The sequence below is a fragment of the Danio rerio genome, chromosome 17, assembly GCF_049306965.1.
Source record: "Danio rerio strain Tuebingen ecotype United States chromosome 17, GRCz12tu, whole genome shotgun sequence".
Classification (NCBI taxonomy): domain Eukaryota; kingdom Metazoa; phylum Chordata; class Actinopteri; order Cypriniformes; family Danionidae; genus Danio; species Danio rerio.
In genome coordinates this window covers 46158277-46172024 of record NC_133192.1, presented here as the reverse complement: position 1 = coordinate 46172024, position 13748 = coordinate 46158277, and the positions used below count along the sequence as shown (strand labels likewise).

Sequence of the window (13748 nt, the reverse complement as noted above, 5' to 3'; positions counted from 1 at the left end):
AAATGTTATCAAATTCAGTTTATAATCATTCAAAGATTCCTTTTTCTTTTTTACACAATTTTAAAATATAGTTCTTTTATTATTTCCTTTCTTCTTCACATTTTTTTATTCCAATTTTACATGACCGATAAATGTTGTTCTTATATCAGACTTCATTAATTCCCAATATTTTCCCAACTTTTAAACTGTCCCAATATTTTTCTATAAACACTTAATTTTTATTTAAACTTTCATTTTCAAGCAATATATTATTTAATTTCCAGTAGTTTTTTTTTTACCTATTTCTCTTGTACTAAATTTAATTAAATAAAGATTCATTAAGCAAGGTTCTATCAATACAGACATCGCATTATTAAAAAAAATATATATTTCACCAACCAGTAATCTATATAAGAATGAAAGACGAGTCACGGATATTTGTTAGTTGCATAATATAACAGTTGCCAAAACAAATTGTTCAACTGATTCAAACCTGCAGGACGTTTTAAAGCGTAATTGCGTCACAGTGTTAGTGGAATGACGCCTGTAGAGGGCGCGAACACACGCTCGGCTTTCACATAACGGAAACTGCGCGTGAGAGACATGCGCGTCACAGGCAGTGAGAGAAAAAAACATTTCTGCACTTCTGAAGCTCAACTTCACAGTTCTCCAGACCTGCCGTTTTCTTCAGGTTTTACGTTTTCCGTTTTTTTTATTTTCTCGCGGAGATGGAGAGCAGACGTTAAGGCGCACGTGAAGTAGCAGCAATGTTATATGAAAAGAAGATAGAAAGTTTTCACATCGAGCTCTTATGAGAGTATGTAGTCGAGCGATGCTCTACAGGCTTTATTAAAAGTCAGATCTTTAAAAAAAAGACACCCCGAGGCAATCAAGCACCCATTTTCCACTGATAGTAAGCTTTTCTCATTTCTTCACTTGTTTGGGAAACGCCTTTCCAGCATTAAAGGTGAGTTTCCTCTCTTTTCCTTTTCTCTTCATCGTATCTGATTATTTTCGTCTAGAGGTTTCTTTGTTGTTCATCATGATGCATTATAATAAAGCACGATCAGACATTGTATAACTTGTTTTGCTGGTATTTGTGGTATTGTGCCAGTTATGTGATCTAGAGTGGGAGGGTCTCCAGATGTGCTTCCAGATGTGAGCCACAGTTCTTCTTTGCAAGACAAAAATGTGCCAAACTCTTTCAGAATACAAGGAGTTTAAAGTTACACTGTCGTTTGAATGTTTAATAACTTGTTTCTCTTACATATTGATGAGTAATGTTCAGGGAATCGTGGGATAAAGGCATGAATCTGTTTTGTTTTACACAGAAATGAGCAGCTGGATTATGATGGAAAGCTCTTTGTTGAGCATCACGCTGGCATTCTGACTGCTTAGCCGTGGAGTGACACTTTATCAGTCCAACATGTGCAACATATGCCGAAAACTACGCAGACAGCAATGAATATGCTATCCAGAAGATTGCATGTTTATTGTGGGTGAGGTAGCAAATATAATAATTCTTTGCTTCATTTTGCGACACCACGGATATCACATGACTGTGACACTTCTGTTCACCTGCATGAGGATGTAAGAAAACAGTATGTTTGTTTAAAAACACAACCTGGACTCTCATCAGATATCTGCCACGATTTCCAAGCTTGACAGTTTTACCCAGTTTGCTTTCAATCTGCGGAGGAAACTAATGTCTGCCAGTAGCACCTCTCCTCTGACCTTACCTAATCCCTTCGTACACTCTCAGCATCAGACTGCACCCCCAACCCCCTCTCCATCACCCAGCCCTCCGGTGCCACTCTGCGTCCGCCTCTCCAATGGGAATCACAGTGTCCCGAGCCCCACCAGCTCTATCCATGGAGTGTCCTTCCTCCTCCAGATTGGACTCACCAGGGAAATGGTCACCCTGGATCCACATGATTTGTCACTCAGCTCTGTGAAGGATTTGGTCTGCTCCATAGTTGATCAAAAGGTAATGAAGTTTCAGAACAGTTTCTTATTCGCATGATATACACACTTTCATTAAGAGTCTTCCTAAGTCTAGCTGCTTGGTTGTGCATTTTACTCAATTGAATTTTGTCAATTTATGTAAAAGGGTGAGACTAATTGTCTGATGCGCGTTCTTTTCTGTAATCTTTAGGAAGTTGATTTAGGTGGATGAGCATGAGGAGCATTAGTGACTGATTAAAGAACACATTTTCATTCAATCTCATCTAAATCTGCTTTGATCCACATGCATTTTCACAAACGTGGTAAATGAAGTAGGAGGCGTGTTGTTTGAGGCACATTTCTGCTGGTCAGTTGGAGAATCCAGTGGCTGTAATTTTTCTGACCTCAGATATGATTCTGTATTACAATCAGTATGTGATTTGGATTGTTCTGTTGAAAACTCTAATTTAAAAAGATACTTAAATTTTGACTTGTGTGTTGTATTGTTGCTAGGGTTTTGCCAGTAAATTAATATGGTTGTTTTTGTGGTTGCTAATGTTAAGTTTTACACTTCCGGGTTTCTCAGTAGTGGAAATCGTCATAGTTGGGAAAACTTAGAGCGCAGTGAATAAGAGAATACAACAAATATCTTTTTACAATCTTATTTGCTCACACAATAAAAGATAAACTCCACAATAATTTTATAAAGACTTTCAGAAAAAAAAAAAAAAAATGTGTGAGACTGATGAGAGCAGCAAGAGGAGAGAATATTGTCAAATTTCCTGTCCTGTCCCATAGACCCTGCATTAGATTTTTTTTTTAATTAGAAGCAAAGATGATGTAATACATACATAAAAACATATCAATGTTCATACGTAAAAAAAAAAATAAATAAAAATGGATACCAAATGGTCCACTTTAGCAGTACTTTAATAATGGACCAGATTCCTCAGTGTGAAATATAGTCACCATTTTAGAGAATGGCTTGATTAACTGGTGAAATTAACAAATGTTGGGCATTGAGCACAGATTGATACCACAACTCATTTGCATACCCACCACGGAGAGTCATGGGAAAACCAGAAATACCTACATACCTCAGTTTAAATTGATTGTGTGTGTGTGTGTGTGTGTGTGTGTGTGTGTGTGTGTGTGTGTGTGTGTGTGTGTGTGTGTGTGTGTGTGTGTGTGTGTGTGTGTGAGTGCGTGCGTATGTGTGTATGTGCTGAGTTAAAAAACTTTAGGTTAAAAATACCCCAACATATAACCCAACTATAGGTTATTAGAGCACCTTCCCAACTATGGGTTATCTTAACCAAATGCATTGGGTTATTTGGATTAAATGTTTTTTTTTTTTTTTTATTCAGGTATAACTAATGCTACTACTAGTATTACAATTAATTTTATAATTATGACTGTGTAAATAAATAACATACAGTTTTAAAATAAATATTGAAAATGCTTTATTTCTGACACATTTTAAGTTCCAGACACTTAATCGCTTTTATCCATTTAATATAGATTAGCTAAAGCATGCATTTATCTCATCAATAATTAAGAGAGCTGGTGAAACGAAAAAAAAAAAGCACGACACAGAGAGGTAATTTAATAAAAAACTAATAACAACATTATTGGGTTACAGCTTAAAAAAACTCTATAACGCAAAAACAACATTACGTCACATAATAATACAGCTTTTCTGTGTCAGTTAAATTAGTTGACTGTTAAAATAAAAAAAAAAAAATCTTAACTGGTTGGGTTTTTAAATCAAATAACTCAATAAAGTTTAAAAATAACCCAACAAAGCACCAGATATCTTTAACTCAACCATTGGGTTAAATAAACAACTCCATTTTTTTTTTTTAAATGTCTCTAAACCTTTATGAGTTTTTCTTCTGTTGTACACCAAAAAAAAAAAAAGAAAACAAAAATTGTATAATGCTTGTTACAGGGACACGTATTAATATAGTAGGGAAAACATCTTATGGAAGACGATGAGTCCCAGGGACCAGCAATTTTCAAAATATCCTCTTTTTTTGTTAAACTGAAGACTAAAACTCAAGTAGGTTTTGAACAAGCGAAGGGTAAATTTGGGTAAATTATTCCTTAATGCTGTCTGTCTGTCAAGAATTGCCATACAATAACATATGGCTTTCCCAAACTATCCAAGTTCATTCAATCATTCAATAATTTTCTTGTCGGCTTAGTCTCTTTATTAACACGGGGTCACCACAGCGGAATGAACCGCCAACTTATCCAGCACATTTTCTTTATGCAGCGGATGCCCTTCTAGCCGCAACCCATCTCTGGCAAACATCCACACACACATTCACACACACACTCATACACTACGGACAATTACCCGATTCACCTGTACCACATGTCTTTGGACTGTGGGGGAAACCGGAGCACCCGGAGGAAACCCACGCAAACGCAGGGAGAACATGCAAACTCCAAAGAAATGCCAACTGAGCAAATGCCAACTGAGCTGAGGATCGAACCAGCGACCCAGCGATCTTCTTGCTGTGAGGCGACAGCACTACCTACTGCACCACTGCGGCGCCTTTAACCAAGTTCAATTTTATTCATTTTAATTTCTGTACCGTATTTACAATTTAGATTGTGTCAAAGCAGCTTCACATAGAAGATTATAGTAAATTGAAACTGGTCAGTCCAGTTTTCAGATTTGAAGTTCAGCAAATCCATCGATCCGCAGCTCTACAAGTCCCGAACCATGCAAGCCAGTCAGAAAGTCAGAAATTTTAAATATATTATATAATTTCATGCTATATTGTAATAAATGATTGAACTGCACTGTAAACATATTGGTTACATAACCGATTTATAACTGTGCAGTTTAAAATAAAATTTAAGGACTAGTGCACTAAGTAAAACAGTACTTAAAATTCTCAGGTAACCCTTAAATCTGGTTTATTTATTAACTTATGAATGAACTGGTTGTATTTACACGTATTATGTAATGACTGTGAAATTAAGAATCAAAAACTCCATGAAAAACACATTGTTGAATTCTTTGTTCACTTTGTTGAATTCTTGTTTACTATAGGTCTGGTCTAAAGAATGACATTTTGTGGTAATGTCCACAAAAGAGAAAAGTATTTTGAAGAGCAAGAAATATACAGTATCATACATTCTTATATCAGCAACAGCCAATAAGAATCAGAAAATCTGCTGAGGTTTAGTTATTCATAGTATTTTAAAGTCTAATAGTTTGCGCATTGACATTTTTTTTAGCCTGGATTGCATTTATTTAAATCAGATCATTGCATAAATGAATAGGAATGTCCCGATACAACATTTTAACTTCCGATATGATAGCGAATATTGCAGGCTTCAGTACGAACCGATACCGATATAAGTCCGATATCAGCACAAATCATGAATACTTTACTTTTACCTATTTCGTTAAATGGAATGTATGAACAGATCAAACTGAAAACAAAAGTCAGCAACAGTTGGTATGTATAAAAAAGACCAATTTATTAAATATTGGTTGCATAAATGTTAACCTTTTACATAAGAATATATATAAAAGAATTAAAGAATAAATATTAATACCCTAAAAATATCGTAATTGAATAAATAAAATAATACTAAATACTAATTAAAGGTCATTTCAGTTATTTATTTTTTACCATCAGCAAATAGAAACAGCTGAGAGCAGGAACATAAAGAGAAAAATAATATTGTCAATTGAACAACTGCTAAAGGTTGAGTGTGCAAAGTTTCAATTTCACACACAGCTTCTTGATGAATTTTTGATCCAGTTGAGCAGAAAAATATCTTTTACACTGGGGCGCGGATGTAAGGTACTGATAAGTTAATAAAAATGTGCAATATGGTTAGTTCAAACATTTACATGATCAGATCTATTTCATCTGTGTTTGTATCATAAGATTATGGCTGTATTAATGTTCCCAAACATTATTAATTTTATAATAATATATATATTGCACATATTATCTTTAACATAAATATACTTGCAGTAGCTGGATTGAAACGCACCTTTTCTCCACAGCACATGCAATAATGTGACTTTAAGAATAATTTTATTTATCAAAATTAATTATATTTGGATAATATTTTGCCAGATTCCACAATACTGCCCACATGGGAAAAATACACAGAACTGCAAATTCATGTTCAAAGCTGACACTGCTAATCAGAGCACTTTATCTTTTTGGGCTTTTTAAAGAAGAGGTTAACATGGGAATGCCTCTAATTAAGTGTTCCTTCTGCCCCAAAAGAAATACCATTCTTTCTTTTAAAATGTAATGGCCCTCAGCAACAGAATGATTTCTTATTCTTATTTAACAGACAATTAAAACAACAAAGATGTTTAGCATTTAACACCTTTTACTTGACACTGTTTCTTTCCAGTGTGTTCAAGTAAAAAAATGAAATAAAGAATAAGAAATCCACTATTTTACTCCTACTACCCATGTGCATCACTGACAGGTCAAATCTGCTCCCTCTCTTGTCTTGGTGCTGCTGAGAGATTGAAATGCACCAGCCAAAATTTCCGTATAAAGTAATGTAGAAACGCAGCTAAAGAAAGCAGAATCCGGAACATGTTAGGAGATTTAGAAATCTTGGCTGAATGAATTTTTAAGTCCCAAATAGAGGACATGTCCAGGAAAAAGAGGATGCATTGTCACCCAATGAGCGAGTCCGTGGTGGAGTATTCACCCGCACACAAAACCGGACCACTGAGGTAAAATCTTGTGTGGGAAGCCTTGTTTTCTTAGCAGCGTATACAAAACAATGTAAAAATCGCTTGGCGTGAAGTACATAAACCAGTAACTTTAGACATGTGCCGTTGTTGATAGCATCAGCGTGTGCTACCTTCACAATAGATTTCTATCGTAATACACCATAACTTAATGTGAAGAGCATGTTAAATCTTAGAGACTTTGCTAGCAAGCAGTGTTGTGATCATGTGGGCTTTGCACGCTGGCTCTGGACGCTGCTGGATAGAATAACTGTAACGGAGTTAAGAGCGCATCGGACTGCTTATATCTGAGATTTTTAACGCAGTTCTATATAATTTTTTGGACTGATATCGGATGAATTTCCGATATTAATATCAGATCGGGACATCCCTATAAATAAATGATTTTGCTTATAAAAATAGCATTTCACCATAGACAATAAGGGCCCTATCATACACCTGGCGCAGTGTGGCGCAAGACGAGGCGCAATAGACTTTTGGTAGTTTCAGCTTGGCGCAAGAGTTGTTTTGAAGCGTTGCGCTACGCTGTTTAAATAGCAAATGCATTAGTGCTCATTTGTGTGCCCATAGGCATTCTGGTCTAAAAAGGAAGGTGTACTGAGGCGGACCGCTGGTGTGTCGCTATTTTGAGAAACTATAATAGATTTTTCATTAGACCAAAACTAAACTGCACCTCGCTTACGCACTGCTTAATACACACAAGAGAGCAATAGGCAAATATCTTTAAATATGAAAAAAATTAAATATTAAGGATATATATAGGATATAATAAGAATATATATGAATATAAAGGATTAAAATATAACAAAACATATTATTTTCTAGCCTACATAAATATGAAAAATTACTGCTTTTAAGTATTCTTCATCTCGGGAGGCTTTTTCAGTTCATTCATAACAATTTGCTTTTGTATAATGTTATTATTATTAGCAGTATTATTTAATATATCCATATTTATATTTGTTTTATTAAAAACAAGCTTAGATTTGCCCACCTGTCAGGTTTTAAACCATATGGGGCATAGCAGGTGTATTTGGAAATAACTTAGTATTTTGACCACACTTGGTTATTATTGTTCATTTATTCTTTGCTAGAAATTAGAACTGAATTTGGAAATAGTTTTGAAACAAATCTTTACGCTTAACAAACAAAATTAATTATTTATAGGCTAATTGATGTCCGTGTGTAAACTGTTAACTGTTTGCTTGTAAAATGCTCATTTTTTCCACTTAGACTTACTTTGCGCCCTGTAAATAGCGAATGCGCTCTTGCCGTGACGCAGCTGGGTCTTAAAGGGAATGGGAGATGAGACTCTAATTGGTTTATTCTCAAAACACACCTATAACTCATTAAGAGAATAAATGAACCATGGACCGTCAAAATAGAGGCCAAAATATTGCAAACAATACACAGAAAAAAAAATACACATTGAGCCACACTGTTTGTGATAATCATTGGGCTGAAGAGTACAGTGTTGTGGAGAATAAGGAACATTTTTTTCAATATCAGACTATAGCCAAAAGCTGTAATTATGTCTCACATGGGGCATATAGTAAACATATCCTCTTCTTGAAAAGAAGTCAAGATCAACACATTAACGCATTTACATTAAATATTATATATCCTGCTCTACAGTTTTATTCCAACTGCTTACACACATTTTCAAAAAAGGGTCACCTTCTTTCAAAACTCTACATACAAATTCTCAAAACTGCACACACAAAATGCAAAATGCGTCACGCTTCCTTTAAAATCTAACACTACATTCAAAATTCTATAAACACACATTAGAAAAAAGCATTTGCCTCAAATGGCAAACACGTATTTCAATACGGTAAATGTTTGGGTACACTGTGTAAACACTGTTATTCTGATTCTGAATCTGAAGCTCATTGCTCTATCATAGGCTTACATCTACAATTGAATACAATGTTTTACAGTGATTGTAATCTGCTAAGAGGGGGAACAGATGCACTTTAAACAAAAATAAAGTACAAAAAAATTAATGTTCACTTTTTATTTGCATTTAGCCTCTACAGATATATACTATAGACATAGTTTATGGGGGTTTGCTTGACCAACGTGATGAACAGAAACTTTTATCAGAGTTTTTTTTGTTATATGTATGTAAATATTTAACAATCAAAATAACAACAAAATCTTACAATTATGACAACCACATCGTAAAAAAACTAAACAGAAAAAGAATAAATAAAATAAAAAAAGAGTATAGGTTACAATAATATTTGCAAAAGAAAAAGAGTTGTTTGAGTATATTAACAGTTCTGGTTGCTTTTAATCTTAAACATACTTTAAGGATTATATCCGTCTATTTATATGTGTGTATAATTAACCAATTAAATTAAAAGTTTTAACACAAAATAGTTTTATATTTTATATAGTCTATTTATATAGACTAATATTTTCTGTAACACATTTTCATTATTTAACAGATTGAATACCTCTATTAATCACGTTCTTTCTATTTCATCAGCTCTGCAATAACCAGATTCCTGATAAATATGTTTGTAAATTTTATTTTAAAGTTTGCTCGAGTGCTATACCAGCATGCAGCGAGTTTGTGTGTGTGTGTGTGTGTGTGTGTGTGTGTGTGTGTGTGTGTCTGTGTCTGTGTGTGTGTGTGTGTGTGTGTGTGTGTGTGTGTGTGTGTGTGTTTGTAAAGGCTAATTACAAATAAAAAGAGAACATATTTTTTTTTACACTTTTTTTATTTAAAGAAAAGGTATAAGAGCCTGGAAGTATTGTAGACTTTGCAAATTCAGTTTGCAAACATTTATAGGTAAAGACATCTATTGTGTGCGTTTTTGGCAGTTTTTTCATGTCTTTTTAATATTGTCCAAATCGATAGCGGAAATATATCGTATCGACCGAAATTAAGAACTATATCGTAATTTAAATTTTTGCCATATCGTCCTGCCCTATGTTACATCTAATGCTCATTTAAATTCTTTTTTGTTGTTGCTTGGTTTTCGTGGTGATGTAGTTCTTTATAGTCCAAATGTAATTTGCGATATTACAACTACAAATAAGACCAATATGCAATAGCCAATCAGCTTTCTGTTATTGAACTCCTTGCGTGGTGAATGTGACGTCATCGCTGTGTTCGCGGGGGTTCGCTTTGTATGCACACGACATGATTTCGGCTGGCGGAGCGGACAACATTTTTTTAACCTTGGGCGAACAGTTTGTGTGGCTCCACAATCGATTTGAGTTGTATATGAAACACTTTAAAGAGATTTTGTTTGAAACAGGTACGTCTCTTCACAGATCTTTTTGATTCGTCCATGATCATAGTGAGAACTACACTGTAAAAAAACCCTAATTTTACAGAAAGTATCCCTAAATTTTTTTAAAGTAATTTTTTGTCATTTAAAATTATATGTAGAACTTAGTAAAATGACAAACAATCTTTCTAAATTCACAGTTTGACTTTCATTTTAGGTACTTTATCATTAAAGACAAATTACTGACATTTTTGTTTTTATACAGGGAAATTACAGTATTATTTATACATTATTTTTTCTTTTATTTTAAATTATATTCAAAAATACGTAAAATTTGCAAACAATATCTGTAAATTAACGCTTGACTGTTATTTTATGTACTGTATAAGTAATGACAAATTACAGCAATTTGTCCGTTTATACAATAAAATTGCCGTATTATTTACACAGTTTGAATAAATTGTAATTACTTGCTCTGTAAAAAAAATGTAAAAAAAGTCAAATGACTGGCAGCTACGGCTGCCAAACAAAAACCATAAAATTATGGTAAAATTTCTTTGTTAAAATAAAGTGCGAAAAATAATAAATCTACAGATATTTTCATTAAAATGTTTACAGAAAACACTGTTATTTTACAGACTTTTCCTAGATTATTACAATCAAATCCGTTCAATAAAGTTACACACTAAGTGCGCTCACATGCACCTGTTCCGGATTCCGCTGATTGCACACATAGTCGGAGGATCGTTATGAACTGATTACATGCGCTTTTTAAAGCAGCATAGACCAATTTCTTAGTCTTGTTATACTTTTACTGTGAACATTATGAAGCGTTTCTCTACTTTTACCTTGCTTTGTTTGTTAATTGTTTACGTTGTTTGCTGCCGGGACTGACCATTTGCCTGTTATTTGACCATGACTCTGGATTCCCTGCATAATGTTACATCTATTTGCCCCTGTGTTGACTGTTGTTTGCCTGACCATCTCTGTGTAATAAACCTGCATTTGGATCTGCACTCATTTGTCAACGTCCCCTTCATGTTACAGTTCCATTTCATTTAAGATCTGTAACTAAATCATTCCATATAACTTAAACCTCTACATGTTTTACATAAACACTATTCAATAAAATGTAACAACTGTAATTTTAAATTTGTGAGAATTTTACTCAGTTTAATCTCGTTTTTTTTTTTTTTTTTAATTTTTTGATCCAAAATAAAACTGTTAAATTACGATCATGAGCTTGTCTTGGCATTTGATTAAAGGTGTTTAATCGTAATGATTTAGGGAAAATTATTTTAAATAACATTGTTTTCTCTTCAACTTTTAGTGCAGTCACTTTATTGATGGTGTTTGATCATAATAATCTAAGAAAAGTCTGTATAATAACAGTGTTTCTTTGTAAAACTCTTAGTGTGTAACTTTATTGAACAGATTTGTTCGTAGTAATCTAGGAAAAGTCTGTAAAATAACAGTGTTTTTCTGTAAACATTTTGATGAAAATATCTGTAGATTTATTATTTTTGCACTTTATTTCAACAAAGACATTTTACCGTAATTTTATGTTTTTTGTTTGGCAGCCGTAGCTGCCAGTCATTTGACCTTTTTTTAAAAAAATTTTTTCTTACAGTGTAGATAAACAATAATTCTTGGCTAGAAATTGTAACAGCAGTGGAAAAGGAGTAAAAGTTTTTCTAAAAGTTTGGAAAAACCTGAGGGATAAGTTTGTTAAAAACAAAAAGAGAAGCCATGGCAAAAGGGTAGACCCAGGTGGTTTTGATATTACAGAATGTTTTTCCACCATTCATGGGTTTTACACTGTAGGGCTGGGTGATAAAGGCAAAATATCATATCCCGGTGTTTTTAGGAGGAATGACATTATACGATATATATCCGGTATTTTCCCATAAATGGTTACTTGAGAGTTAAAGCCTATATTAAAACTTAATTAAACATTTATTGAGCACAATATAATTCAATCACATGGTTTTCCCCTTCCTGTTTACAAATAAACAGCTCCACAAAATCTTTGATAAATAAAATACAGTAAAGGTTTTCTGCTTAAAACTAAAAGTTGCGCAACATTTCAAATAAAAAAAAAATTCTGATAAATAAATACAGTACAGTGTTTTTCCTGCTTGTGCTATCGACAGCACTACTGTGCTGTTGTGCAAATACCAAAGTAAACAGAACCATAGGAAACATAGCTAAATTGCCACAGCAAAAAAAGGACACACTTAAATAGTAAAACAACATAAGATATTGTATGATAGAAATGAACCACAATAAATGTAAATATGAAACACAGTATTTTCTTACAATTGCAGTGTTGTTATTAGTTATCCTGTATGCCACAGTTGTGTGATTTATAAGCAACAATTAAACAGCTGTATATGTTTTTTTTTTTGTTACACATTTACATGTATGTATTGTGCAAAATTATTAAACAGTGCACATATCAAACATATCTAAAGATAAGTCTTTCAGTCTATGTAAACAATCCTACACTTTTTCTTTTGTTTTGTTTTGACTAAACTTGCTTTAATAAATGTTAAATAAGAAGATGCAACTGAATAGACTATAGATATGAGAAGTAACAAAATTGTTTGTGTACTTTGATAAAATGCAGGTTAAGCATATAGATGTAAACAGTCATTATAGCAGACCAAAACGCAGAGCTAAATGTGTTATAACGTAAATGTAAAGAAGAGACATGTGCATGCGCACATTTGTGCAAGTGGAGTTCGCATGCTACATTGGAGTGGTCTGTTTCGCGCAGAATGCACATGTGTGGTCTCAAACTATATTGATATGAATGATATTGGTTAATCCCGCATCCCGTTGGAGAATCAGATCAATATATCCCCAGAACCCGATATACTGCCCAGCCCAACATTCATGTATATATTACAATTTTGAATTTAAAACAATTTACTAGCTACAAACTAAAATTAAGTAACAAATTATTTCATTGATAACTGGAAAGGAATATTTGAATCTATAGGTTTACAATATTTACTGATGCCCTGTTTTTCTAGGCTTTATTGGTGATGATAGTCCGGAATGTTGGACCATTATTGCCTTTTTAGCTTATAAGTAGAGGACAAAAACTAGCCAGACAATAATGTGGGAATTGTTAAGTGGGCAAAATAAAATAAAAAAAAGTCTTTTACTTTTTTTTTTTTTTTTTTTTTTGCTTTTATTCTTGCCATAATAAAAAATATAATTGTAGAGCAACCCATGTACTGTTGTTATTAATATTTAACTTTAATAGGTAGAACTGTCTGAGACATGAACGAAAGGAATTGATTCATCAAAGTTAGATTTAAAAAATCTTTAGAATCATTATAATAAATTATAAAAATAATAAAAATAACTAGTTTTAAAATCTTGAACGATATTAATAATATGACCTAGTTCCGGAAACTTTCTACTTCTTCTCTGTTTATCCATCTGACTTCACAATGGGTTTCTTTTGACTGCTCCCTGTCGTTTTAAAGAATATCACAATGGCGAACTCGTCAAATATAAAAGCCTTCGTCTGTTTCGTCAGGTGCGTGCAGTCAGCGGAGGTGCACGATGTGGCGCCAGGCAAAAGTATAACTCATCCTTAAGATGTTTGTTTGTTTTTTCCTATAGTTCAATGGTGCATCCAACACTCTCAGAAAAAAAGATACAAAATTGTACCTTTTAGGGTACAAATGGCCCGTCACTGGGGTGGTACCCTTAAGGGTAGAAATTTGTACCTCTATTTAAAGGTACAAAATTGTACCTTCTACATTTGTACCCTTTAAGGGACAATTTTGTACCCCCAAGGAACAAAATTG

The 13748-nt window shown here is 33.5% G+C and overlaps 1 protein-coding gene across 2 annotated transcripts in view; it reads left to right on the top strand.

Moving 5' to 3' along the window:
* Window positions 1–582: 582 nt before the first annotated feature.
* Window positions 583–13748, top strand: part of prkd3 (protein kinase D3) — a 185902-nt gene continuing 172736 nt past the window's right edge. For both annotated transcript variants that reach the window (XM_009293241.4, XM_680391.9), the window contains exons 1-2: window positions 583–946; window positions 1311–1966. In XM_009293241.4, the coding sequence (XP_009291516.1) occupies window positions 1685–1966 (282 nt within the window). In that variant the 5' untranslated portion in view covers window positions 583–946; window positions 1311–1684. The remainder of the gene's footprint in view (window positions 947–1310; window positions 1967–13748) is intronic.